Source organism: Pseudopipra pipra, chromosome 20 (genome assembly GCF_036250125.1).
Source record: "Pseudopipra pipra isolate bDixPip1 chromosome 20, bDixPip1.hap1, whole genome shotgun sequence".
Classification (NCBI taxonomy): Eukaryota; Metazoa; Chordata; class Aves; order Passeriformes; family Pipridae; genus Pseudopipra; species Pseudopipra pipra.
Genome location: NC_087568.1, coordinates 4,877,034 through 4,903,352, shown reverse-complemented (window position 1 = coordinate 4,903,352; position 26,319 = coordinate 4,877,034). Strand labels below are relative to the sequence as shown.

General features: G+C 48.8%; 2 protein-coding genes across 3 annotated transcripts in view; both read left to right on the top strand.

Moving 5' to 3' along the window:
- The first annotated feature begins 55 nt into the window (after window positions 1-55).
- On the top strand, window positions 56-12,606 carry AIF1L (allograft inflammatory factor 1 like). Its single transcript, XM_064676874.1, has 5 exons — window positions 56-177; window positions 5,041-5,107; window positions 8,135-8,176; window positions 9,326-9,488; window positions 11,125-12,606. The coding sequence occupies exons 1-5, from the start codon at window positions 100-102 to the stop codon at window positions 11,210-11,212; spliced, it is 438 nt and encodes a 145-aa protein (XP_064532944.1). The 5' UTR covers window positions 56-99; the 3' UTR covers window positions 11,213-12,606.
- A 1,827-nt stretch (window positions 12,607-14,433) lies between these two features.
- The window catches only part of NUP214 (nucleoporin 214), a 41,286-nt gene continuing 29,400 nt past the window's right edge, over window positions 14,434-26,319 (top strand). Inside the window, exons 1-13 of one of the 2 annotated variants that reach the window (XM_064676873.1) lie at window positions 14,434-14,559; window positions 16,107-16,302; window positions 16,964-17,115; window positions 17,379-17,583; window positions 18,067-18,137; window positions 18,487-18,550; window positions 19,227-19,330; window positions 19,633-19,739; window positions 20,357-20,423; window positions 20,937-21,060; window positions 22,905-23,066; window positions 24,111-24,555; window positions 25,922-26,097. In XM_064676873.1, the coding sequence (XP_064532943.1) occupies window positions 14,518-14,559; window positions 16,107-16,302; window positions 16,964-17,115; window positions 17,379-17,583; window positions 18,067-18,137; window positions 18,487-18,550; window positions 19,227-19,330; window positions 19,633-19,739; window positions 20,357-20,423; window positions 20,937-21,060; window positions 22,905-23,066; window positions 24,111-24,555; window positions 25,922-26,097 (1,915 nt within the window). In that variant the 5' untranslated portion in view covers window positions 14,434-14,517. The remainder of the gene's footprint in view (window positions 14,560-16,106; window positions 16,303-16,963; window positions 17,116-17,378; window positions 17,584-18,066; window positions 18,138-18,486; window positions 18,551-19,226; window positions 19,331-19,632; window positions 19,740-20,356; window positions 20,424-20,936; window positions 21,061-22,904; window positions 23,067-24,110; window positions 24,556-25,921; window positions 26,098-26,319) is intronic. The other variant, XM_064676872.1, reaches the window with a different exon arrangement.

The following is a 26,319-nucleotide window of genomic DNA, read 5'->3' as shown; positions in this document are numbered from 1 at the left end:
GCTCGGCCAGGAAGGGGTTAAGGGCGGGGGGCGGAGGGCCCGGCCCGGCCCTGCCCGCCCCTATTTAAGGCGGCGGCGGGCGCGGGGCGGCTCGGTGCGATGGCGGCTCCGCGCCGGCCGAGCGGCGGGGGGCTGCGGAGAGCCCCGCAGGACGGGCGGCTGGAGGAGATCAACAAGGTGCGGCGGGGGCCGCCCCCCGGGCCAACCCCACCCCGGCGGGGGAACGGGCTGGGGGCGGCCGGGAGGGGAGGGGGCTGCCCCGGGGAGGGGGAGGAGGAGGGCGGTGGGTGTAAGGGGAGCTGCGGCCCCCTTTGCCTGAGCCCCTTTGGAGAGGGGGATGCGGCCAGAGGAGGCAGGGGGGCTCTGCGGGGCTCGTGCTCCATCCCCGCCGCCCTTGGTGCTGCCCTCGCAGGCGGCTCTTTCCCCCCAGTGTCCGCACCCCGGCAGATCCGAGCGGCGCCGGTGGGTGCCCTGGGGATCAGCTGCCGTGAAATTCCCTTGGGAACTTGCTCCAGCAAGAACAGGGGCTATTGTTCTCCTGGAGGACTTCAACCTCCCCTCCACTGTATTGAGCACTTCAGCTTCTTCCTCGACTTCTTCCCGGAATGAGGAGCTGCTGCTGCTGCTCAGAGCTGACTCCAGCCTTTCTAGCTTTTCACTACAGCGGGTGATGAATAAGTAGCCCAGGATGGCTGGACGTGCCCCAAGCCTTGGGCAGGGGGAATGGCAGCTCCTGGATTAGTGCAAAGTGCACTGGGCTTCGTGCCCTTCATGCCAGGGTCAGGCAAGGTCCTTTCCCCAGAGCGTCAGGCTTGCCCTGTCCCTTGCTTGGCGTGGCGGCAGGGGCAGTTCTCTTGGCATCCCTCCCGGCTAAGAGCGGTCCTGAGGGAGAAAAGAAGGGTTTAACCTTGAAACAATCAACGCTGGGATTTTTAGCGTAGTTTCCAGGTGGGTTTGGTGGTTGCCTGCTCCTATAGCCAGTGGCACCTTAGTGTTACAGGTGGAGAAGTCAAATCACTGCACAAGATGAGAGCCCAGAAGAGATGGTGGCTCACCTTGCCCTCACACTGCCTGAGCTGTGAAAAGTGCCAATATGTTCCACCAGACAGCAGTGAGACAGTGGAGGTGAAGTTTATGTAGGTCACTGGAGAGGGAATTAAGTCATTAGAAATAATTCAATTAATTAGAAACTAGGGTGTGCTGTGGAATAAGAGTGGAAAAAGAGGTGCTGCAGGATTAAGGTGTAGAATAAGAGCACTTGGCTAAAAAGGAGCCCTTGGAAGGCAGACATGGCACACTCTGCTCCAAGAAGGTGCACAGGTGGGCCTAAGGTATCTCCCCTAGCCAAGGTGGTGTTGGCCCTTAGGTTGAGGATGAAGGGACTGTGTTGTACTTACTGCTGCAGTTTCTGCTGCTCCAGAACCACCCTCCAGCATCACTCAGGCACAGGATGGATATGTGATCTTTCAGCTGGTGGGAGCTGTAGGACTGAGTCTGGGAAGTTGTGCTTCCTGGGATGCTGCTGGTGTGCCACTGCTGTGTTCCGGGGCTGGGGTATCTTCCTTCTCCCACACAGAGGACAGAAGCTCCTATCAATCCCCTAAGCTGCCATCACTTCTGGCTTTTCCTTTGGGTGAGGTTTGTATGACAAAAACCAAAACAAGCTACATAACTGCTGATGGAGCTGTTTGTTTGCATCCTTGCTGCCCTGTGTGTCGGCTCAGTGCTGGGAGAGGGGGTTTGAGCAGCTCAAAAACAAGCTGCAGATAGCATGGGTAGCAGCTGCCTATGGATCCTGAGAAGCCATCGTACTCAGGGCAGCAGCTCCCATGTTACCCTGCTTTGGTCTCTCTACAAGCTCTGCGTGGCAGTGGGGGGAGTGCAGTGAACATTTGCACACCTCTCTGTCACAGAGCTGATAGAAACTTGGGCTGATATTGTGGCTGGAGCCAGAGAGGGGGTTTCCCGAGACCTGAAGAGCCCCAGGGCTGTAAAACAGTCAAGTACTCCTAATAAAACCAATCAGGCCAAATTCCTGTCAGGCTTAATCTCATTGTCTCATCCTAACAATTAGCTCCCTCCCAGCCCTGTTTTCCTGGCTGGTTTCTTCCCTGCAGCTCTCACTGGGATAAGGGTCTGGCAGGCAGCATCCTGAGTGCACATGTGCTGCTGAAGGACAGCTGAGTCCTAGTACTGACTTCTCTCTTCCAGCTTGAAATGCTCCTCTGGGCTCCCCTCTTGCCTGTTCCCCTCTTCCTGGGGAACGCAATCACATTGTTCAGCCTCGTGCATCAAGGTGGCAAGTCTAATCCAGCACAGATTAGTTTCAGCCTAGTTTTACCCACTAATACGCTGGGCTGTGGGGAAGAAATTCAGCCTGTTAGAGAGCAGGTGCCCACTTCTTTCATCCAGGGCAGGCAGGAGCATCCCTCAGCCCCTTCCCAGCACCAGAAGGCAGGGCAGCTGGCATTGAGCACTTAAATATCCCAGTAAGAGCTTGGCCTGCCAGGTGGGGTCACCTTTTTGGGGAGCAAGGAAGAATCTGGTTTTGCTCAGGTTGCCTTGCAGGTAGCTGGGACTTGTGTGGCTGAGGTTATTGGCTTAGAAAAGTCTCTCAACAGCTCAAGAAAGGCTGCTCAGGGCAGGAGCGGGGGAGAGGCTTATTAGGCAGTTCTTATTAATAGAACATTCCCCTTAAAATGGGAACTTTAGCAAAGGGCTCTAGGAGGAACTTCAGCCACTCTGAGTCACAGGCCCTGGGGACTGAATTCCTGTGTGCTATTGTGAGTGTTTGCCTTATCGCAGTCACAGCCCAGCTCACATACAATGTGGAGGGTGGAATGCCTTTCAAATACACCCCCCTATTGCTTCCTTCCACCTGGAGCAGAGCTGGGATGCTGGTGGTCTATCCAGTCCCCCTCAGGTTGAAACTCAAGGGGTTGCTCAGATGTGTGCAATGTCACCTGTCCTGCTCTTGTACCTTGCTGCCAGGGGCTGGTGGGCTCCTGGGCACATGGCCCTCAGCCATCACGTATGGATGTAACATTCCCTTTGGTCTTCACCATTTCTGTGCTGCTTCTTGCTCTCAGAGAGATGCTGTGCTCTGCTTTCACACACTCTGTCCTGCTGGTAGGTGGAAGCTGTTTGCTGCTCCTGCAGGGCAGGAGTGAAGCTATGACCTGGTGGTCAGGAGGTGCTTTGACCCTGTGTTGTTTTTCAGTGATGTTTGCCTTCCCCAGAGGCTCTTCAGTGGCGATGGCAGCAGGTAACACTACTCCAGTCTCTGGTGACTTCTGCTGCTGCCTGGGCCCAAGTCTCAGAGCTCAACTGGGGCCTTTGTGTTGGGCTGATAAATGATACCCCTGGGTAGAAATAACTGAGATAAATGAAACTGAGTTGGCAAAGGAGAGCAAAAGAAGGAACTGGGAATGCCACTTTTCACCACAGCTCTCAATTTGAGTTGGTGACCATGGTGATGAGGGAAGTCAGTGTCACACTGGTTTAGTGGCCATGGTCTCTGTCTGTGGTTCATGAGGTGGGAGGACAGGATGGCAGTCACTTCTGTTCTAGTGGGCTTCCTACAAAACCTTAGTTCAGCTGCAGGTAAAAGACTTGCCATAGCAGTGGTTAACTGGCAGTGAAGGTCTGGGGACTCCCTGGGCAGGTCTGAGCTCCCCTGTCCCAGTGAGGAAGGAGGAAGCAGCTCCAGGTGTGTGGGCTGGAGGGACTCAGAGCACAGGAGCAGGATCAGGGTGACTGACAGTGATCAGCACACAAGGCTGGCTGTGGCAGCAGAACCAGGCATGAGTTTGGGGCTGTGTCTTTGCTGGAGCTTGCCCAGCAGCTGGACTGCCACAGTTCATCACACCTGAGGATAGTTGGATTCAGCCTTCCTTCTGGAAGGAATGAGTGTGCTCCAGAGGCTGGAGAGCATTTGGCTTACTGTTGGGCTTGTGGACCTCGTGCAGTCCTGGTGTCTTAGTGCTTGCAGGTGGGGTTTCATTGGGTAGATGGTCTCATTAATCACAAGCAATGCTGCCCCAGCACTACCAGTGCCAGAAATCCTCATCTCTTAGTGACCCCCACTCCTGTCTTCCCCATGAGCATGGAGAACAACAGTGAGGAACATGCCCAGGGTAGGGAACAGCCTCAGCCCTCCATCCACTAACCCCTGGAGGGGTTTGTCCTGGACAGGCCATGCATAAGCTGTGCAGATGTTAATGATTTCTACACTGAAGAATGTGGTGTTGTTGCTGAACACAGATCGAGTCATTAAGCTGTGCTGGGCTCGCTGGAGCTGGGCGGTGTGGGAGGGCAGGGACAGGAGCAAGACCCTGCTGCTCGCAGCTGCAGGGGGGTGTTGCTGGCAGGGCAAAGCAGCAGAGCTGGCTGTGCAAGTTGTGGTCTGTTCTCTTGGGTATCTGAAGGTTTTTGAGGTGGGGCTAGGCACAAGTGACCAGAAGTGACCCAGGATTTCCCCTCCAGCGTGAGCAGGGTACGGGGAGAAAATGGATAGCTGGTCTGAGAGAGTGAGAGCCTGTCCCTTAGCCCCACACACCCGTCCTCCTGGGTGTATGACATTCTGCAAACTTTGCCTGTTCTATTTGCAAGCCCTCAGAGTTATCCAAGAGTTTGAAGTGTGAGATAAGAGTGCTTTTTGCAAGGACTAGGAGCCCTTGCTGGGAATAGGTGCCCAGTCCACGTGCTATATGTGCTTAAGCTTTCAGTGGGGAGCTGAAACCTTGGGTAAGCAAGAAGATGGGGTTTCATGCAGTTATTCCAAAGACATGTGGGTTCTCATCTTCCCTCAAGCTGCTGGTGGGAAATCTGAGACACTGGAGGGATTCCCTTTGCACTGGAATTCTAATGACAAGATGTGGAGGGATTCAGCCCATCTCCAAGTCTCCTGGTGCTGTTGCTCAGCTGTGGCTCTCTGGGAGCTGTGTGGGTCTTCTGGGTAATGCTGCCTCTGTACATGCCCTCTAAGGTGTTTTCCTTTGCATCTTTAACCTTGGGGCTATTATTTTTTTTCTGTCATAGGAATTTCTCTGTGATCCAAAGTTCAGTGATGAAGAAGACCTGGAGGAGAAGTTGGCAGCATTCAAAGGTGAGAACTGGAGGGTTTCCCTGTCCTTTCAGCCTGACTGTTTGCCCTGAACCAGATTATTTTCCTCAGCACTTGGATCTTACCAGCCTGAGATTCTCTGCCAAATACAAGTGACTGAGCTGGGATGGATGCCTCCCCCTTGCTTATGGAACTCGTTGAAACTCCCTGGAGGGGTGTTTTCCACATGAGCCTTTGTGCTTCTCCCACTTGCAAGGCAGGGACATGTCACCCTGCAGACATCCTGCCTGGTGGCTGCTATTACTGCAAAACCTGCTGTGTGGGCAAAACTCTGAGGAGCAGTGAAGGAGGATGGTTTCTGTCTAGTTACCCACACAAGCTAACTGGCATAATGGACCATGCAATAGCTGGACCTTTTTTTTTTTTTTTTTCCAGTGAGTAGGAGGACCTCTTCCCACAGAGCAGAAGTCTCAGCTGCTTTCTGAAGAAGTTGGGGACTTCCTCTGCTCAAAAGTTTCATCAGTCTGATCTGGTCCTTCCCCAGCCACTTGACCCTTGAGGCAATGGCAGTAATGTGTCTAGTCCTGGCCAAAGCCTAACTCCAGTGGGTCAGCAGATCTAGTGCTTAGGTTTGGGCCATTTGTTGGGACAAGGAATAGAGAAACAGCTCAAAAGCCTGGAGTCCTCTGGAGCTTGTCCCCAAACTGGTTACAGGACAAGATCTGGCAGGGCTGTTCTGGGTACTTCTACTTTCTTTCCAAGCAGTGGCTGAAGGGAGTTGAGAAAACATGCCTGTGCGTCACACTGCCCTCAAGGCTTGTCCTCAGCCTGGCTCTAACCAAATAAAACCTGACCTTGCTTCCATTTCAGGCATTGTCTGCTATTTCCCTTTGAATTTTGGCTTTGCAATCCAGCATGGAAGAAGCTGGCTGGGGTTTTGTGATCCCTTACCCTGCTGGGCACAGAGGAGCCTCCTGTGCTCCCCGTTCTCTTTCTGTTGCCTTTTGTGTGACTTTGGCTTTTGGCTGCAGCCCTGCATTATTTTTTTCCCCATCACAATTGGGGCTCTTCAAACATTGCAACTGTAGGTCACAGGCACAGAATTCCCTGTAATGAGAGCCTTTGGCATCTCCTCCTGCTGCCTCGTGAGTTTGCCTCCGTGGCCTGTCCCACTCTCCATCGCCTCCTCCAGCTCCCCCAACAAGCAGCTCATTGTGTGATGACGGGGGGAGTGTTTCTTCTCTGCTGCCCTTCCTGCTGCACCTCCCAGCTGGGCCTGGGGAGCTCCTGTGCAGTGTTGGTGTAAGTGTATTTGTGAGGGAGGGACCACGCATGGTTTTGCCCCACTAAATCCCTGCCACTGGGGTGGGAGGAAGAGATCAGTGTGCAAGCTGAGGCTGGTGTAAAGCTGCCTCTGTTCTCTGCACTTTTGGCAAAGTGTCAGATGAGAAGAAAAGAAAACATGTGCTGGGCAGGGATGTGGCAGAGCGGGGTTTGTGTCCCCAGGCACATGCTGGGGTGTCTGACCCCTGCCAGGGAGGCAGCAGTTCATTTGCACAAGGTCGTTATGGTGGGGCAGAGTGTGGGGAGAGACGGTCCCACATTAAGCATTGCTTTGGTCCCTAAGCACGTGTTACAACCCCAATTTCATCTTTGATCAGTTGCTGGATGCTTGAAGGGAGACATTTACTCCTGCCTGAAGTGTGAGCAGCTTTGGTTTGTATGTGATACTCCCATAGGTCTGTCTTGGTCAGCTCATGACAGCAGTAATCCATGGGCTGAGACCCAGGTGAACACATCCAAGCCATTCCTCTGCTTCCTGCCCTTAGCTGCCCATCAGTCCACTTAACCCAGCAATTTTCTTTGGAAGCACAGGTCCTGGGAAGGCTCTGCTCTGTGCAATAACCACTCTTCCCTTTGACTCCTTAAATTAGCCTGCCACTTCTCTGTTCACGCTCGTCTGCTTGCTGGTGTCCCTGGAGGAGAGGCAAAAGGTCTTTTCCATTTTCCTTCCTGGGGGAAAGGAGCGGCCTGGAAGGACTCAGTTAATTTGAGTCCTCGGGGGCTGTTGTGGGGAGCGAGTGCTAACTGCAGGGCAAGCGGTGATTTCTCCAGCTCAGCACTGATGGATGGTGGCAGCAGGCATCTTGCATCTTGCTCTTTTCATTTAGCACAGCTGAGATGATGGGGGGGCCCCCTGAGGCGCTGGGAGCTGTACGGTCTGTAAGACAGACAAATCCTCGCCTGAAGAGCTTAAAGTCTAAATGGGGAACAGCAAGGGAGGGAGGGGAGTTGTAGGAAGCCCAGGTGTACCACTCCAAAGGGCAGAAACTGCATGGGATGGAATTCCTGAATTTCCTAACTGAAATCAGTGCTCTGCCTGTTACAGCGTGAGAGTTTTTGTCCTGCCGAGCTAATCAGACCTTCTGGAGCAGGTTCTGCCTTTCTCTGAGAATGCTGGAGTTGCTCGAGTCAGCAGTGTTTGACAGCAGGCTGGAAGGGCAAAAAAACCTGCTCCAGCATCACTGCTCCCAGGCATGTTCTTGGCTTGGCCCTCTTGATGTGGTCCTTGAGCATCTCTCCTGGCAGGAGCTGCTCTGGGAGCGAGCACAGTGCTGGGAGGACTGTGGAGTCTCTCCCTCGTTATTGCAGGCAACTGCGTCATTTAATCCCCCTCCTAAGCCGATCAAGCTTCATCTTGAGAGTGCTCAGGGGTTTGTTTTCCTTGCTACTCCTTCTGGGAGGCTGTTCAGAGCTTTGTTTTTCTGGCTGGAAACCTTTTAACGCTGCTCATGGCTAGCCGATACCTTGTTCTCATGCCAGTGTTTTCCTTCAGCTTAAGTGAAAAGCAGCCACAATTACAGAGTACTTAATTCTAGAGCCCTAGAACTGAGATAAGGGTACTAAAATGAGGCCTTGAGATGGTCTCCCCCTCTGAAGTTTGCATTCAGCAGTATATCAATGTTATCTCCATATCTTTTATTTCATTGCCCCAAGCAGGCAGCGCTCTAAAGCCCTGTACATCCCCTACTCTAGTGTCCTGCTAACTTGCTTCTGTGTCTCTTCCAGAGAAATACATGGAGTTTGACCTGAACAACCAAGGGGAGATTGGTGAGTGACTCTGAGGGATGCTGGGCTGGAAGAACAGCAGTCTGCTGAGGTGATGTCTGCTGCTGTATCTGCTGCTTTGTGGTGCTGAGGAGGAAAACTTGTGGGCTTTTCTGTGCCCAGCCTTGCTTGAATCTTGATTTTTTTCAGCCAGGAGCTTCCTTGGATTTCTGTGTCTTGCCTCTCAGCTTCCTTAGTCTCTCCTTGCCTACTTCAAGATCTAAGCTCTTCTCAGTCCTGTTCTCCTGGAGTTCTGTTTAGCTCCTCCACTTCTTTCTGCTCTAAATGCTTTTTTTCTTTTCCTTTTTTCTTTGCTGAGGCTTTCTTCTCAATCCTCTGCTGGAAATCTGGGAATCCAGAGCTGGGAAGCCGCAGGGCTTGGACAATCCTGGGGTTTGCCTGGCTTGAAGCAGAAGCTGTATAAATCCATGAGTACTTCTGGTGCAGAGCAGCTCTTTGCTTTGCAGGGAGGGGAGCAGAGGGAAGCAAAGGACTTGGGTGTGAGTCTGGCTCAGCTGAGCAACCCTGCTTTGGGTCCAGAAAGCACCAGTTACATAAAGACCCAGCCTTCTGCAGGCCTGGGGCTGACATAGAAGTGTAACCACTTGTGACCTGTGCCCTTCCAGGAGGCTGCTGCCTCATTCCCCTCCTCCACCAGTCCTCCAGCTGAAGTGAAGCCTGTGGGGAGCTGGAAGAGGCCTGACTCAGGGTTTCCGAGAGGGAAGGGGCCCGCAGGTCTCAGCAGGCAGCAGTGCAGTGGAAGGAAATGGCCTGTGGCGCTGGGCAGGGGCGCCTGCTCCCCACGGCTTGTTTGTCTCCAGCTTTAACCCCGGTCTTGCTTCCCTCCTCCCCATCCTTGTGATTCTTGGCACCGCACTCCGAGCTGGAGAGCAGTGTCCCCACGTGTCTCTGGAGCACTAGGAGAATTGTCCCTCTTCTGTGTGTGTGGTGCTTTTATCCTGAGCTGCATAACTGGGCAGTGATGCTCTGTACTGGGCAGTACAGCAGTAAACTGTACTGGAAGGCTTCTTGTGGCTTTTGGCAACAGCTTAATGCTGTCAGTCGTGGAGTCCACAGCTGAGGTGGGAACTCATGGCTCTGTCCCTAGGGTTAGTCTATGCTCAGTGTGGTCACGTTTCCTTATTCTTGTAGATTTGATGTCTGTCAAAAGGATGATGGAGAAGCTGGGGGCTCCGAAGACCCACCTAGAACTGAAGAAGATGATCTCTGAGGTGACTGGCGGGGTCAGCGACACCATCTCATACCAGGACTTTGTCAACGTGATGCTTGGAAAACGCTCTGCTGTGCTTAAACTGTGAGTGTCCCGGGGTGGAGCAGGGAAGACACAGGACCTGAGCTGGGGAGCTGGGAAGCCACAAGCTGCTCTGTCTGGTGGAGGTGGAGCTGTGCATGCTCAGTGACTGTGGAGGGAGACAGGACCCTTGTGAAGGGGGAGTCTGCAGAGTGACATGAGAGGGTGTATAAGCCCATGTCCAGGCTGAGCAGTGGCAAGTGCTCCCAGCAGAGCTGCCTGCTGTGTGTTAGCACAGGCTTCCTCCCACGTGCTCAGTGGGAGTGATCTCCTCCTTTCCCGAGGGTGTGCAGGCATTCCACACTGCAGGACTTCTTCCTGTCTCTTCCCTGAGGCTCCTGCTGGTTTTGGGGCAGAGGCTTCCCCTGTGGACAGTGGCAGGACTTGAGTGGTTAATGATGGTCCTGCCAACACCAGCAGTGCTGGCTCCTGTTTCCCACAGGATGGTCTGTCCCTGCCTGATTTTTTGGAGGCGGTAGGAGATGGGGCACATACTTGAAACAGCTGGCTCATGCTGGGAGAGGTTTTCTGTGGTACAGGCTGCCAGCACTAGCCTCCCACGGCCCCCTCTGCCCTCTCAACAGGGCTCTGAAAGTGCTGCTGTAACAAATGGCTTCCAAACACTTGCTTGGCTCCATCTCCATCCCATTGAAGCCTGGTGTTTCCTTTCACAGCCACAGAGGCTGGCCCTGCTTTTGTGTCTGTAACCACCATGAATAGGAGCAGCTCCTCTCCATCCTCCTTACCCCCTTTTCTAAGGCAGCTTTAGAAACACAGCCAGCTTTCAGGGCAGGTTGGGAGGAAGGTTCCTCTAAGCTGGTACGTTCTTGCTGGCAGTGAGTCTCCCCACTGCGTGCCCTGTTTCTGTGTGTTGGGATGCTCGTCTTCCAAGCACACGCAGACTTCTGACATCCCTGCTCCTCCTTTCTTTCTCCACAGAACCAGACTGAGCCTGCAGCCTGTCCCATATCTTCCATCCCTCCTCCCAGCTGCAGCAGCTTTCACAAACAGGTCCCTTCTCTTGCTAACAGAAACCCCATTGTCTGTTGGACTCTCTAGAGCAGGAGCAGAAATGTAAAACTCTGTCCTAAGAGCAGTGCAGTCCTTTGATCCATCGAGGCAGCTGGCATTCCCAGCGTAGCTGCAGTCCTTAGGGAGGAAGACAGTGCTAGTGGTTGCAAAATGCTTGGGATTCTTATAGCCAGTGCCTTGCTCCTTCTCCCTGCCCTCTCCCTGGAATGTAGTTGCTGTTGCTTGCTTGGTGTTGGCTTCTGAATGTTGTGCTGTGTGGTTACGTGCAAGGTGGGCCAGGGGTGGTTTTTGCTTTTACACATCAGGAGCGCTTGGCATGCCGTGTGTGCCCAGGGGATTTCGGAAGTGGCTGTCTAAACAAAATGTGCTAATCCTTTGGGCTCAGAGAGGAAAACCGGCAGAGACTTTTGGAACACACTCTTGGAAGCTGCTGGGAAAGCCAGTCTGGCAGCACTGCCCTCTGTTGGCTTTCCCTCCTCTGTTAATTATCGGGTGCCCTTTGCAGAGGAGCCAGATGCTCTTTTAGCAAATAATGCCTAATGATGGGCAAAGATGCATTTGCTTTTTTTTTTTTTTTTTAATTGGTAATATCTGTTGTGTTTTGCAGGGTCATGATGTTTGAAGGAAAAGCCAATGAAAGCAACCCAAAACCTTCTGGTCCTCCTCCAGAGAGAGACATAGCCAGCCTCCCTTGAAGAGGACAGGCTGAAAAATGGGCACTGTTTGCTTTGCTGGTCTGTAACAGAGGTTACCTGTGCTTCGTTACTCTTTTTACTGTGGACAGTCCTAGTTTTCAACTAACCTGCCTTAGAGGAACAGCAAGGGAAGCTGGAGACCCCCAGCTCGTGTCTTTCTGCTGCTTGATCTCTTAGACAGAAGCTGTAGCACCAAGTGTAATGTGAGACCAAAAAAAAAGTATCCTATGATCTTACTCTTTCCTCTGCCCTTCCTGCATTTCTCAGACGAGGAGCTGCTTTCTTCCCAGCATATGGATTTGGAGCTGTGCTTGTCATAACAGGTACCTAAAGGGCCTTGCTGCCAGACATGGAGCATTTCTCTGGCAAAGCCCCTGGGAGCAGCTTAATGGGTGAAAAGAAATAAGTGCCTTCTCTACTCCATCCTATACTTCCTGACTTTGGACTAGTTCTTCCCCTCCTGATCTCCTCAAAGTGCAAATCAGGCTCTGTCTGATCATGTTCTAGGTGGATGTGGGGATGTGCTTGGAGGCAGAGATCTGCCTGCAGGGCCTTTTGGCTTGGGGTGGGCACGGTTGCCTGCAGGGACAGCTTCTGTCTGCTCCGGGGGCTCATTCTGCAGGCAGATCTCAGGGGTCCAACACCACCCACTGTGAGTGAGGATGGTTAAAGTCACCTTAGGGACCCCCTTCCTGATAAATCTCAACTTGGATCTGACCAGGAGCATAACCTCTGAACGGGTTGTTTGTCTGTCCCATCCATGGAGTGCAGAAACAAGCTGTGATGCCTTTGCAGCCCCACAGGGTGCCTGGGGAAGTCAAACCTTCAGGTGAAAGGAAGCTGGGTGACCAAACTGAGTCCTGCCAGACCAGTTGCAGATGAGGATCTGTCCTCAGTCAGCTGCTCTGTCCCTCTGGTTTTTGCAGACCTCCCTGTATGTGTTTCATCTGGGTCCCCTGGGCCTATGGGGTACATTTCCCTCATAGATAAGCCCTCAAGTCTGCAAAATCAGAATGGCTGTAAGTATGCAGTGTGAGCTGGGACTGTGCTATCCATGCTCTGGTTACTGTGGTGATTCTTGTTCCACACACAGTTTCTGGAACCCAGGTGTTTGCTCTTTGCCCTTTTCCTACTCTTTTCTTAAATGTTCTTGACAGCTTTTAACTTTTCTAAAATCATGGTTTAATAAGTACATTTTTTAAAGGAAATACAGATGATTAACTCTACTAGGCTGATTGTTCCTGCCAAAGGCTGCACTTTTAAATAAAAAATAAAAAAAAAAAAATTCTCACTACTGTTTATGTGAAAACCAAAACTGTAATGGAGAGAAAAATTATGAGCAAAAGCAGCACCAGTCTACTTCAAGGACTGAAAATAAATCTCCTGAACCTACACTGTGTGTCAGTCTGTATTATCTCCTCTGAAGCTTGGTCCATATGATTGGTTGCAGATTAAGGGAGCTGGTGTCCAAGACTGTTAATATAAACCCTTAAGCAGATCCTGGAGATAGGTTTGGACTGTCTTGATCTGATCTTTGTCTGTAATAACTGACCGAATGCCATGGAGTTTGTGTGATGAAATACAGAGGCCACCTCCTGAAAGCTGTCTTTTTTTTTCCTGATTTACTGAAAGAGAGCAGGTGGCAGTGCTTGTTTTAAGGAATAAACAAGAGCAGACACTTCCAATGCTTCTCTTGAAAGAGTGTGGTGGGTTTTTTTCATCCTCTCTGCTCTTAAAGCAGTTGCCTGAGGTTCTTGTCTAATGTGAATTATCAAAAGGGTTAGACCAGGTTTCCTGGGGAATGACTGGGTGCACTGTTTCCATGTGTTTCTCAAAAGGACAGGATTTTCCTGAGATCAGAGCCCTGTGTCTGCTTTCTGCTGCTTGGTAGCCTCTGGGAATGCACCTGCTTTTCTGGGCTATGTGTGTAAAACCTTTGTTCAGATAGAAAATAAAGGAAGCTTATTACACAAGGGAAATTTGGATGTGGTTTGCCACAGTTTGGGTCACTACCCAAGGCCATCACTGCTTCTGCCTCTATGGAAATCCTTGTCCTTTTTGGTCCTGGAAAAGAGAAGCACAACCTATTAAAGATGAACACAGCTCTTCTCAACATGTCCCCATAGGGCTGAGTGTAAGGTGATGCCTGGTGCTGGTGTTCTGTCAGTGGGGGCTGAAGCCCCAAAACTTGAGGAGCAAGTAAAGAAATCGAGTTCCTGTTGTGATCAAAAACCCACATGCTGCTTTTGTGTTTCCCTGGAGCACAATAAAGCTATTCCAGCTCGCAGAGCTTCTGTGTTTCCAGCTCAGCCACCCCTAACTGGAGGTGTACAGGGACTGACCCAGAGCATCCCTATGCTCCCACTGCAGTCCATACCAAGGGAACAGGATTTTACGGGAGGGAATGGCATAAAGGTGTGTCAGGGGAGGGTTAGGTCAGACATCAGAAAAAGGTTCTTCCCCCAGAGGGTGTTTGGGCACCGAACAGGCTCCCCAGGGCAGTGGTGATGGCCCCAAGGCTGCCAGAGCTCCAGGAGCGTTTGGACAACGCTCTCAGGGACTGGGTGGGATTGTTGGGGTGTCCTGGGCAGGGCCAGGAGCTGGACTTGATCCTCGTGGGATGATATGGACGTGATTAGCTCAGAGCACTGGATCTCTGATACGGAAAAGTCGTCAGAGCCCCTTGTTTTGATGATGGCTGGGGTGGAGCAGCCGCCTGCCTGGCAGGGACAGCCAGACCCCATCCCTGGTGGCAGTGGGGTCTGTCCCCTCCGGGCTGGATCCCCGTAGGATGAAGCCGACCTACGTCCCCTGTGGATGGAGCAGGGCTGGATCTCCTTAGGGTAGAGCTGGGATGGGGGTCCTGCAGCTCCCACCGGGTCTGGCCCTGCCTCAGAACACGTGGAAAAAATCAGGATGAGAGGACATAATCTTGAGATTTAGGTCGGACATCAGGAAGAATTTCTTCCCAGAAAGAGCGATTAGACATCGCAAGGGGCTGCCCGGTAGGCGGTGGAGTCACCGTCCCTGGTGGTGCACAAGGAAAGACTGGACGTGGCACTGAGTGCCACGGACTAGTTGACTTGGTGGTGTTCGGTCATAGGTGGACTCGATAACCTCTGAGGTATTTTCCAACCTAATTGACTGGGCGGGGCGGGGGGGAAAGGGGGTTTATTAACCACAGGTGCCGCCGGGAGGACCCGGAGCAGCGAGAGCGGCGGCCAGAGCGGCCCCGCCGGAAGCGGAAGTGTGTGGTGAGTGTCCCGGCGGGGCGCGGGCGGCGAGACTGCGGCCCCGGGGCCGCCATGGGGGACGATATGGACGTGATTCCCGAGCGGGAGATGAAGGTGAGGGGCGGAGGGTGGGAGGTGGCGGACCGCCGGCCGGGGGAAAGGGGAGTTCGACAGGCGGTTTGACTCGGCCCAGGGCCCTTGGCTTAGGGCCGGAGGGGAGCAGGGCTTGGGAAGGGCTCGGTCTGGGCTGCGGGGGGTGATGGGCTCTGAGGGGGCTTTGGGGACTCACAAACCGGGGTCGGCTCGGGGCATCCTTGCAGGGTCTGTGAAGCACTTGAGGACTCTCAGCGGAGTCTCCTACAAGGGGGTGGAAGGGAGAGTCTGGCGTGGCCTTGGTGGAGGGGGGTCTTGGTAACTCCTGGGGAAGGAACCACAGAATGGTTGGAAAGGACCGTAAAGATCATCCCGTTCCACCCCCTGCCGTGGGCAGGGACACGTTCCACCAGACCAGGTTGCTCCAAGCCCTGTCCAGCCTGGCCTTCGACACTTCCAGGGATGAAGGAGAGTTGGACGAGCCTTGTTCTAGGACAAGAGTGAGGCGTTCCTAATCCCTCCTGTGAGCATGCCTTGTGCTGGGAATCTCCCGGGTTTGGGAGCAGCACGTGGGGCTGTGGGGCAGTGTAAACTGGAGCCTTGCTGTGTGGTGCCAGCCTGGCCCCTGGCTGTGTCTTCCAATATTCCCGTGGGGCTGTGTAAGCAGAGACACGGGGGAACAGGTTCCTGGAGCACGTGTGGGTCTTTGTGCAGCTGCTTTCTGCCCTCAGAAACAGGGAAATTGGGCTTTTTGTGTTGCAGAAGTTTCTGAGTTCCTGCAGTTCCTCAGATTGCAGGAATGCGCTTATGGAATGCTTTGGAAATAATTTGGAAATAAAACTCAGATGCTTGATTGGAGTTACTGGCATTAGATCCAGTGTTAGATCTCCCTTCTCTACTTGGGAAGGGAGGGTCGTTCCTAAAGGGAACCTCAGGTTTTGCTTGGTAACAGTGCAACTGCTGTTTCTTAATTCACTTTGTGGGTTTGGAGGCTTTTATCTCTCACTCTGCTTTTCTCTCCCTCCTGTTTCCAAAAGGACAATGTGAATTATGAGAGAAATGAATGCAAAAAAAAAAATCTGAGTGTACGAAGTAATTTCTGGGGGTGGGTGAGAGGAAAACCTGCGTCTGTTCTGTGTGTCATATGTTACAATGGCAACCAAAGATGCATGTAAGAAAGTGTGTGATTTGTAGCAGCAGGTTTTGTTCAGTCCTGTTCTGTATTTGCTTTATTCCCTTCTCTTTTCCTCTGTATCCCTTGGCTGCTTTTGGTGTGTTCCTGAGAAGGTCGGATGTCCCAAACAGATTCAGCTCCTGCAGGTTTTATGAGCACAGGCACTGGGCGGAAGGGAAATTCAGCCAGTAGAAAAAATGTGGTGTGATCTCAGTCTTTCCTGGATGAGACATAAAATTTGTTGGGATGGCCAGAAACAATGTGGGCTCTGCCTTGGCACGAGTTTGCAGCTTTTGTGGAGAGGCTCTTTCACTTACTGCCTTAGAGAAACTGAAGTTAAACCCTTCCTCTTGCCCTGCACATGAACAGCTCCTTCCCAACTCTCTCCCAACAGGATTTTCAGTTCAGAGCCCTGAAGAAGGTCCGTATCTTTGATGCTCCCGATGACCTTCCCAAAGAGCGCTCCAGCCTCCTCGCAGTGTCCAACAAATATGGGCTGGTCTTTGCTGGTGGGGGGACCAGCCTGCAGATCTTCCACACCAGAGATCTTCTCATGCAGAACCAGCTGGGAGAAGATCCCAATAAAATCGGTAAGACGTGCTGACATTCCGTGGTCTTTGCAGGGACAGGTTTATGTGGGATTTATGACACGGAGCTTTTGGCTTCTGATACGTGATGCAGACCTTGTCATGCTCTGTCATGGGTTTGAATTGCCACAGGTTCTTGTGTGGGAAGGCAGCAACAATATTTGCTGTACCTGTAGCTGAAATGAAGTACAGTTCATAGAATCATAGAATATCCTGAGTTGGAAAGGATCCACAAGGATCATCAGTCCAACTCCTGACCCTGCACAGGACACTCCAATAACCCCATCATATCCTTGAGAGCCTTGTCCAAATGCTCCTTGAGCTCTGGTAGCCTTGGGGCTGTGACCACTGCCCTGTGGAGCCTGTTCAGTGCCCGACCACCCTCCAGGGGAAGAACCTTAATTACTGCTGGGAACATGTCACCAGGAGCTCTGTGCTCCTGTTCAGGGTCACCTGTGTTTGGTGCCATGCAGTGGGGCTGACTTTTCCTACACACAAATGTACCCCTTTCCCTCAGTTTTTCACGTTATCTTTGACAGCTGCTGTTAATGGGACTGTGAATTTCTGCATAAACTCGTTCTAATTGTATTTTTTTTACAAGAACAGTTCTTGCTATTTAAATTTGTCCCCTTCATTCTGTCTTCTTTTCCTTTTGTGTTTTCAGTGGAGAATGTTCAGAGTACCTCGGTCCCCATGAAGTTTCCTGTGCAGCACCTGGCTCTGAGCTGTGACAATCTCACCCTCTCTGTGTGTATGACGTCCAGTGAGATTGGTTCCTTCATCAGCTTTTTTGATGTCCGCACATTCCTGAATCAGGTGCAGTGTGTGCAAAGTGGGTTTGGTTTTGGTTTAGATTTTGGTTTGGTTTTTTTTCAGAATACAGCAGAGAGGCATAGCTGGGGTGGGATTTTCTGTCTCTCTCTTTGAGAGATGTCTTGTAAAGGAATTGCTCAGTAAGCTCATAAATCTGCGTCTTTTTGTCAGTCATTAATTTATAGAAAGGTCAAAACCACTTTGAGCTATAACTTTGGGAGAATTCTGTGATCAGCTTTGTCTCATGTGTTTGTGTTTCCTAAAAGGCAAAGCAGCAGAAACAGGCATTTGCTTACCACAAGCTGGCCAAGGACTCGGGGAGCACGGCCACAGTCAATGACTTGAAGTGGAACCCCGCCAGTCCCACCATGGTGGCCATCTGTCTGTCCGATGGCAGCATCTCTGTCCTGCAGGTCACAGACTCCGTGAAGGTCTATGCCACCCTCCCGTCCTCTGTGGCTGTGACATCTGGTGAGTGGCATCCTCAGGTGGCACACGGGGTGTTGGGCGCTGAAGAGCGGGCGCACGTCGATGGGTGTGAAAACACAGGCTGTTTGTCTCGGGAGGAGGTTTCTTAACGTTAAAAAAAAACCTTTGCAAAAAGGAAAGATATAAACTTCAGACTCAGAGTGTGTTGCAATGGAATTGCTCTTTCCCAGTTGATTGGAGCAGCTGAGTCTTGTGAGTTATCAAATGGGCTCACCTGTGGCTTTTGCTGTCTCAGGCTTGACTCTCATTTCCAGGAAAACAGGCAAATAAGCATCATCAGCTGTTGGTTTTTGATCTCTTCAGACTTGCTTTCTCTGTGTCTGGATGATTCCATGTTTAATTCAGATTCATGATTTTTTGCAGGGGGAAAAAATACAGCAGTTCAAATTTACTGGTCCTGTTTTTGTGGGGCCTTGTAACTGTTTGGTTCCTTGGTGCTAATGAAATTATCTTTTTTTTGCTTAGTGTGTTGGAGCCCAAAGGGAAAACAACTGGCTGTAGGGAGGCAAAATGGCACCGTGGTGCAATATCTGCCTGTAAGTATTGTTGATGGTAAGGCCTTATGTCTGCTCAATACTTTTGCAATATGATTTTTTTAATCTCTTTTTTTTTTTCATCAGAAGCTACAGCATTTGGACAGGTGGCACACAGTGTGAGCCATGTAATGCTGCCCAAGTGCTTCAGTAATATTCAAGTGTCTTAGGCCAATATTGGGTTTAGTTTAAGGTTTTGCAATGGTCACTAAAAAGTCACAATTTCAGAGTGGCACATGATGAGTGTTAAAGAGTGAGTTGCTTTAAAACAATTCTGTGGGCTTTCTGCAAAACTTGCAGTTGGCTTTGTTCGTTGTCTTTTCTTTGTATTTAAGAGTTGTTTTATTTGCAGAATCTACAGGAGAAGAAAGTAATCCCTTGTCCTCCTTTTTATGACTCAGACAATCCTGTTAAAGGTACATCTTTTTATTTCTTTTTAACTTGTTTTCTCTCCTGTTGTCTTCAGTTGTAGCAGCTGTATACTGCACTGGTTATGTAATTACAGTGTGATTTAATTCACATATCTGTGAAAAATGCTATATCTCTAAATTGCATAGAAAAATTACCAGTTGGCCAGAGTCCTGCTCTATTTCTAGAATGTTTTCAATATGCATTTTGAAAGCTATTTTTTGTTCACTGATATGATAAGACAGTACTGTCACAAGTATTTCCCTTTAGCATGAAAATTTCTGAATATAACTCTAATTCTCATATTCCACATGAGTTTCACCTCATCATTTTGCCTCTTCAATACAATGTCAAAATAGAAAGTTTAGAAAAGCAGGAATGCTTCATTTGGATATGCCACACCACCACTTATATGTGGAAACACTGGCATTGTCTCATCTGTGATATCATCAAGCAACCCAAATATATTCTTTTAGCTTGTATTTGAAATTTCTGGGATCAAAGAATTTTCCCCCCTAATAATTTTGATGTTCTGCAGACAAATCATTGAAACTTGGTAGTTAAGGAGTTAGTTGCCATTTTTTTGTCATTTCCTTCTGTGTGCTGTACACAGTTAAAATCAAGATAACCAAGGAAGTATCATTCTGAAGTGTTTCTGGCTGAGGTATTTGCTTTCTCTTTCAGTTTTGGATGTACTGTGGATTGGCACATATGTCTTTACTATCGTGTATGCAGCAGCTGATGGGACTCTGGAAACAGCCCCAGAAGTGGTCATAGCCATATTGCCTGTAAGTGCCAGCAAGTCACAGCTACACAAGTGTTTGTTGCTTGTTCTTGACTTGTTTATTACAGTGGCAAGTTGCTTTTATTGTTGGCATCATATAGAACTCAGGTTTGGTGGTGTGGTAAATCATGGTTTTGAGGTTGGAGGGATTCAGTGGAGGAAGTAAAATCCACTTGAAAATCAATGAGTTCAACCTGTTCTCTGCTGAGATCAAATCAGGACATTATTGGTGTACCCTAATGCAGATTTTTAGGAGATTACTCAGTTTCTGCATTGGAAGATAAATTAGGAATGTTGATTTTACAGAAAAAGGAAGAGAAGCGACCAGAGAAGTTTGTGAATTTCATGGAGCCGTGCTATGGGAGCTGCACGGAAAGACAGCATCATTATTTCCTCAGCTTTGTTGAGGAGTGGTGAGTGGCAGGAATCATGGCAAGGTCTTTCCCTTGGTGTTTGTGTCTGAGTGGTCATTCCTTTCCTTATATTGTGTTCCTTCTTTTTGTAAACTATATAATACCTGAGTTTGAGAGAAATTAAATTGCTATTTTGAAAATGCTGTGTGAAAGCACAGCTTATTTCTCCTGCATGCTTTATCTCCGTGCCAACATACTTGTTTGGTGAGAATTTGTATGATTTCATGTAGGTACATAAGACTGTTTAAAATCTGTTTTAACTATCTCCCTTGAGATTTTAAGTTACTGGGTGGGTAAAGCATGACTTTTGTCTCACTTAGTTATGTGTCTGTGTGAAGAAGCTGTTCTAACTTTTCAACTACCTGACTTGGACCATTGTTATTTATGATGATACAGGGTCTGTCAAATCATTGCTTTGAAAGAAAGAAGAAGCTCTGTAGTGATGTCCCAGACATGTTTCCCTCATCTTGGCAGGGAAAGTCATTTTTGTATTGTACAACTGTATTCTTAGTTGATTCCTAGTTGCAAATTTATATAGATAATAATGAATTGTGGAGCTGGGGACCTTGCAGTGGACTGTCCTGTTAGTTTTAAGCTGTTTGTGTCCACGCTTGCAGGGATCTGGTTCTGGCAGCTTCGGCAGCTTCCACAGAAGTCAGCATTCTTGCCAAGCAAGGGGATCAGGTAATGTTTTTGTTCCACTTGGGGAATATATTTTGTGTTGTATTTGTGTATGTGTACCTCCTCTTTCCCAGAAATCTAAGTATAACCTGTATAAAACCTGGAATACAATGAGAGGATGAATTTTTTTAAAAGCACCTCAAAACTAAACAAGCTTCTAAATTGTACAGAATCTTAAGGTAATTCTTAGATGAACAAGAGATTTGTGTGACACAGAGAGAAAGCACAAACAGAAACAGTGGGTTGTGAACCAAATACCAGAAGTCTGTTTTTCATGATTCATTTAGCAGTCTCAAAATTTGGTCAAGCTCACTTTAATGAAGTGATTCATGTGAGGTGACATGCAGTGATGTGTGAGAAGTCACACACAGATCTGTGAAGGGCCCTGATACTTCTGGCATTTGTTAATGTGAAAAATTTAAGTAGATGTTCTCTGGCTAGTCCTTCAGGCTGGAGTTCTGAAGAGAGCTGATCACAGGAAAGCAGTAGTCAAATTAATATTCTCACTTCTTGCAGAACTGGGAATTGTGGCTTTTGGAGGACTCCAGCAGAGCAGAACTTCCTGTGACAGATAAAAGTGATGACACACTGCCCGTTGGTGTTGCTGTGGACTACACCAGTAACATGCCCATCATGATCAGTAAGTCTTGTTAGTCTCTCTGGTGGAATAGTCCAAAAATCTCAATGTAGGAGATATTTTTGAGGGGCAGGCTGGTGCTCAGGGTTCTGGGAGATGGTTCTGAAAGGCAGACTGACACACCTCCTGCCTTTTGTACCAAACCAACAACACGTGGCCTTACTTTTGTGTAAGGATTCAAATGGCAAAGTGTTAAACACAGTTCTTCCTTGGAGCTTTCAGGAGCCTGGGATACTACAGTAGCAGACTTGGGAAACAAAGCTCCTGAGCTACACCTGTGTTTCACAGAACTGGGATAATAGTGAGTTTAAATGAGTCATGTTCTAACACTGGGGATTTCAGGCTGCCTGCAAGGTGTTCTTTATTCTTGTCACTTATGTCCTTTTGCTGAACTGTTTTGTGTGAAGTACATTTGCACTGATCTAAAGCAAAAATGGGTTGGTTTCAAAGCCAGAAACAGCAAAGATTGTTGAGGTGAATGTGTAGGTTTTAATTCTGCATTAAAGCACAGGGTCTGTACTGCCTAAACCCTGCTGTGCTCTACATCTTGGCAGCTGCACTGTTGCTGTACCTTCTGTGCTGCCTGAAGGCTCTTCTGAGCACCTTGTCAGAGTCTGAAGCTACATCTGAGCTACTGTGCTGTATCTTAGTGAATTCTGAGAACTCTCCCTTGAAACCCAGAGACAGATTGAAATAGAGATGCCTTCAGGCAGAGTGGAAGGTACTGCAGTCAGGAGTTCCTGAAGAGCACAGGAGGGTGCCAGTTAACTGAGAACTTTACCTGAATGAAAACCTATAGTAGGGAATTGAGGTCAAACTTTGTACTTGAATGCCAAATTGAATTTGAAGCCTTTTCTCTGTTAATCTATACAGTTGCTGGATTAAGGAATCTGTCAGGACAGATTTTTAAAACCTGTAGGGTTTTTAGAAAGGCTTTTGGAGAAGCTTTTTACTAACACATTCTCTGTATTCTCACAGAGTGCAACCAATTGGCTTTGCAGTTCACAGCAAGTTTAGGTTGCAAACAAACCTCTTTTGTCCTGTAGCTTGTTCCCATGGGGAAACTGCCCTTCCCTAGCATGCTTTTCTTGAAGAATCAATAGGTAAAGAAACATGGCCATCCACTGCACTGCCTGACAAACAAGGCACCATGATTATAGCAGATTTTTCCTGCATTCTAGATTATATGAGGTTTTTTGTTTAATTAAAGGCAGTTAAACCATTATTGACTTTTTTATTTAGAAATATAGGGAGCGTTTAACTGTGCTGAGAATTTTTTAACTGAAGCAGACTCACAGAGCAGCTGCAAATAACACAAGTATTTTATATCAGAGGTTCAGATCACAAGGATATTTGTTTGATGTTGGCTTTCTTTAAAGTTAAGAAGCTTCCTATGTAGCAATTCTCTTTGGTACTTTATGGATATGAATCTTAATGAGGTGACAGGACCCACTGGAATATGGAGACTGCTGAAAGGGACAGAGGATTGAAGGAGGGAGCAGCATATCAGTGAGGAAAAAGGACTGCTTCAAAATATGAAAAAGCTTGGCACAGGAATTCATGGGTGGAATTTGGACTTTGTCATTCAGGAGGTGACATCTGAGTGCCAAAATAACTCTTCATCTATGAATTTATGAAACATGAAGTCAGGAACAGAAAGGACAACAAAAGGAAAAAGAAAAAAACAGGCATTTCATAGAGAAGCAAGGGAACAAAAATGCAAATAAAATCATGAAGGGAGAAATGTAGGAAATATTGTACTCATCAAGTCACATTAAGGTGGCAATGCCAGTAGGAAAAGAACAAGAAACTTTGACTGCAGGACTTACATATGTGGTCTCTGGCAGGTGATGACAAGGTCCTTGCCCCAGCTCCAGTTCTGATCTTGCTCTCTACGGACGGTGTGCTCTGCCCGTTCTACATGATCAACCAAAACCCGGGGGTCAGGTCACTTATTGTGACCCCAGAGCCACTGCAGTTGGCAGGAGAGAGAGTTCCAAAGTCAGCAGGTAAGTGCTCCAGTGGGGTAGGGGAACACTTGCATTTGTGGATCTGTGTCGTCTTCATCTGTCAGTTTGGTAGTCAGACATGTATGTGGTCACAGAAAACATTTTTTTTTTTTCTGTGTAATGATGGGTGCTTTGTGCTCCCAGGACTGTTCTGTGTCCTTTGTGCATCAGTGTGAAATCATCTAGTCCTGTCTGTTGTAGGATCTCAAGCACTTTGCAGGCTGTGCTCTTAGACTCAACCTTTGGAGAACAGAGCCAAAGCAGTTTTAGGAGGCCCTTTGTCCAGCTTTGGGGTGCACGATTCTAACTGCAGCAGGGGCTGCAGGCTCTGCTTGGGGACAAGGATCAAGCACTTTGCAGACCCAGAGCGTGGTCTGCACACTTCAGAGAGGTGATGGTTTTCCTCCATACTTTTGCCAGAGGTGGTCATGATGCAAACTAAGGTGTTTGGCTGCAGCAAACCTTACTTGTGTCAGCAGGTGAAGAATAGTAGTTTTGTTTTGAATTATAGATGTGTTGCCCTGTGTAGTGTGACATAGGCAGTTCTCTGTGTGGGGGTAGGCAGATAAGCTGATTGTTTTGCTTGTCTGAGTGCAGGAGTAATAACTGCAAAAGCATCATTTTTGTCTCTAAGCCCAAATTTGCTTCTCCTTCCCCAACCCCAATGCTGCTGTTTGGCAGCCTACCCCTCTGCAGCGCTGGCTGGCTTGTGTGCTGATTGCCTGTTTTACTTGAGATGGCAGGAACCTCATCAAAATCAATGGAGAGAGGTGAAGCCTTTTCACAGGAAACTGCAGACAACATTAATCTAGACAGATTGTAGTATTGATCGTGACTTGGACTGTGTGCGCTTTCTGTATCACTTGCTGAGTTTGGGGACTGCAGGCCCAGCTCTGCCATCTCTCTTCCTCACTGTGCTGTCTGTCCAGTGAGTGAGGCAGTGCTGAGCTGTCCCCATCAAACAACATTTGGCCTTGCAATACCTTCTGCCATTAGTCAGTGCAGCCAGATGAGTCTCCTCCTTTCCAATTTGTCTTTTTGCAGGAATCACTGCCCCAACTCCAACCACTCCTCCAACTTCTCTGAAGCCTGACACAGTACCGGGTGTTGCTCCTGCTACTCCTGCCTCAAGTCAGCCTCCCACAGGGGGTGGAACAGCTGCTTTTTCCTTCATGCCTTCGGCTGTGAAGACACCTGGCTCCTCGGGCAGTGATCCTCCACCGTACCCCTTTGCCACTGATGCCTCCAAGCAAGCCCAGACTCCTGCTCTGACAGGAGCAGCAACATTCTCCTCTGCTGCTTCTAAGGCATCCATGACTCCTCCTGTGGGCACCACTACAGCTACTGTCACCTCCTTTCCTTTTGGATCCATGAACTTTAAGCCAGCTGCGGACAGCTCACCTGGGCCACCGCTCTCCACAGCTCCTGCTGCTCAGAAGTCATCTTTTGCACCTTCACCTTCTTCAGTCAAAGTGAACCTCAATGAGAAGTAAATAGATAAATAGTGAATGCAGGGGCTGGTTACTTCTTAAATTGCTCTAGGCATGGATATTGTATGGTAGTTCTGAAGATGGTGTCTGGCTTTTTGCCTTGACAGCTGTTCCCCATGCTCCCAAGAAAGCACTGAGGAAGCCCATCTTTAAGATGTAGCTGTCTCAGCTGTGAAAACTCTCAGTGCTTCCCATGCCAGAGGTTATGTTCATGGGTAGGATATAAGCGAAGGGACAATGCCAAAAATTAGACTGATAATTTGCCAAACTGCCTGAGACCTAGGAGGTTTTTTTTATGTGTCTTCTTCATAGGCATCAAATGGTAATTCCATGCCTTGGTTTGATGCAAATCATGGTTAAAAACTCTGGGATTTGAAATCCCTCCTGTCTGGTACTGATTTATTTAGGTGGTGATACCACAAGAGTGTTTTTTGAAGGTTCCTTCCCCCAACCTGAAGAGTAACTTGGAGAGCTGAGGGGAAGCTGTATCCACAGTTGATGGATGGCTTTGCCACTCCTGTGTTTGACAGAGAAGGTGCCAGACCTTTTGGTTTTGTTCCTAAATGGATGCTTGGTCACTGAACACAGGATCTGGAATCTTTAAAGCTTGTTCACACCAACTAAAAAAAATAATATTGATTAGAAACTATGCAAAATGGGTTTGAGTGAATGTTCTCAGATTTCATGTACCCACTCTTCCCTCCAACTCCTGAGACTTGCTCTCTGTTTTTAGAAAAAATGGTTTAAAACACAGAGCTATGTTAATTGAAGCTGCTTTTTATAGAAAGCAACTTTTATGTAAATGTATCACAAGAAATTTCCAATGGTTCAAATGATTTTTTTTTTTTAATTGGGAAAATCTTTACTACACCAGGATCTGATGGGAGCTCTTAGGGCTTTTTATATTTTGTGTATAAAGCAAATGATACACCAGTGAATTGGCTGAATATTTAAACTGGCTGCCTTGAGGAGATGAGTTTGCAGATGAATAGAAATTCATCTTTTCTTGCAGAATTTCTGCTTGAGCCTTGCTGTGAGGATGACACTGAAGGGCAGCTCAGATTTGCTATAGTTGGTGTGAAATGACGAGGTGCATTTTGAAGCAGTGTAGTACTTTTTGCTGGCATTTGGCTTTTGCTCACTGGGTGGGTCTGTGGTAAAAGTCTTTGTGGTTCCCTGTATTCAGAAATTATTCTGAGTGGCTCCTCCCCACCATCTCCAGAAGCTACCCTCCTGGTGTTATAGCTGGAGCTTGAGTTGTTGCTGATTCCAGTGGATGCTAATTCATGGGAACTTAATTCTTCATTTTGGAGGGAGGCAGCAGGATCAGTTCAGAGCTGAGAGATGTTGTGCTTTTTGTTGCAGGTTCACTGCTGTAGACACCTCTTCTCCCACGAGCAGCAGTGGCCAATGCACTTCCACAATGTTTTCCTTCTCAACCACTTCAAAACCTGCTTCTGGAGGTTCTCTGAGCCAGTCCACACCTGTCCCAGCCTCTCCTGCCACACCACTGAAGACTTCATCCCCTGTGCCTCCCACGGGTAGGAGACTGATCCTGTTGTTGGGAATAGTGCATTATAAACAATGTTCTAAAAGTCTTAGGATATAGAGAGCTTTATTTGGCTTCTTTCTTTCTTGGTTTTCTTGCTTTAATGGCCCTCCTGATTGGCACACCATAATAATGTGATGCATTTAGTCTTGAAACTGAGCAGTTTTTCCATTTATGCTCTTCATCCCTCAGAGAGAGATATGTGAAACAATTA

Bases quoted from the DNA above. Each gene is read 5' to 3' on its own strand.
- AIF1L (XM_064676874.1), top strand. From the start codon at position 100: ATGGCGGCTCCGCGCCGGCCGAGCGGCGGGGGGCTGCGGAGAGCCCCG. The intron at 178-5,040 runs GTGCGGCGGGGG...TTTCTGTCATAG, and splicing joins GGCTGGAGGAGATCAACAAG to GAATTTCTCTGTGATCCAAA. The intron at 5,108-8,134 runs GTGAGAACTGGA...TGTCTCTTCCAG, and splicing joins GAAGTTGGCAGCATTCAAAG to AGAAATACATGGAGTTTGAC.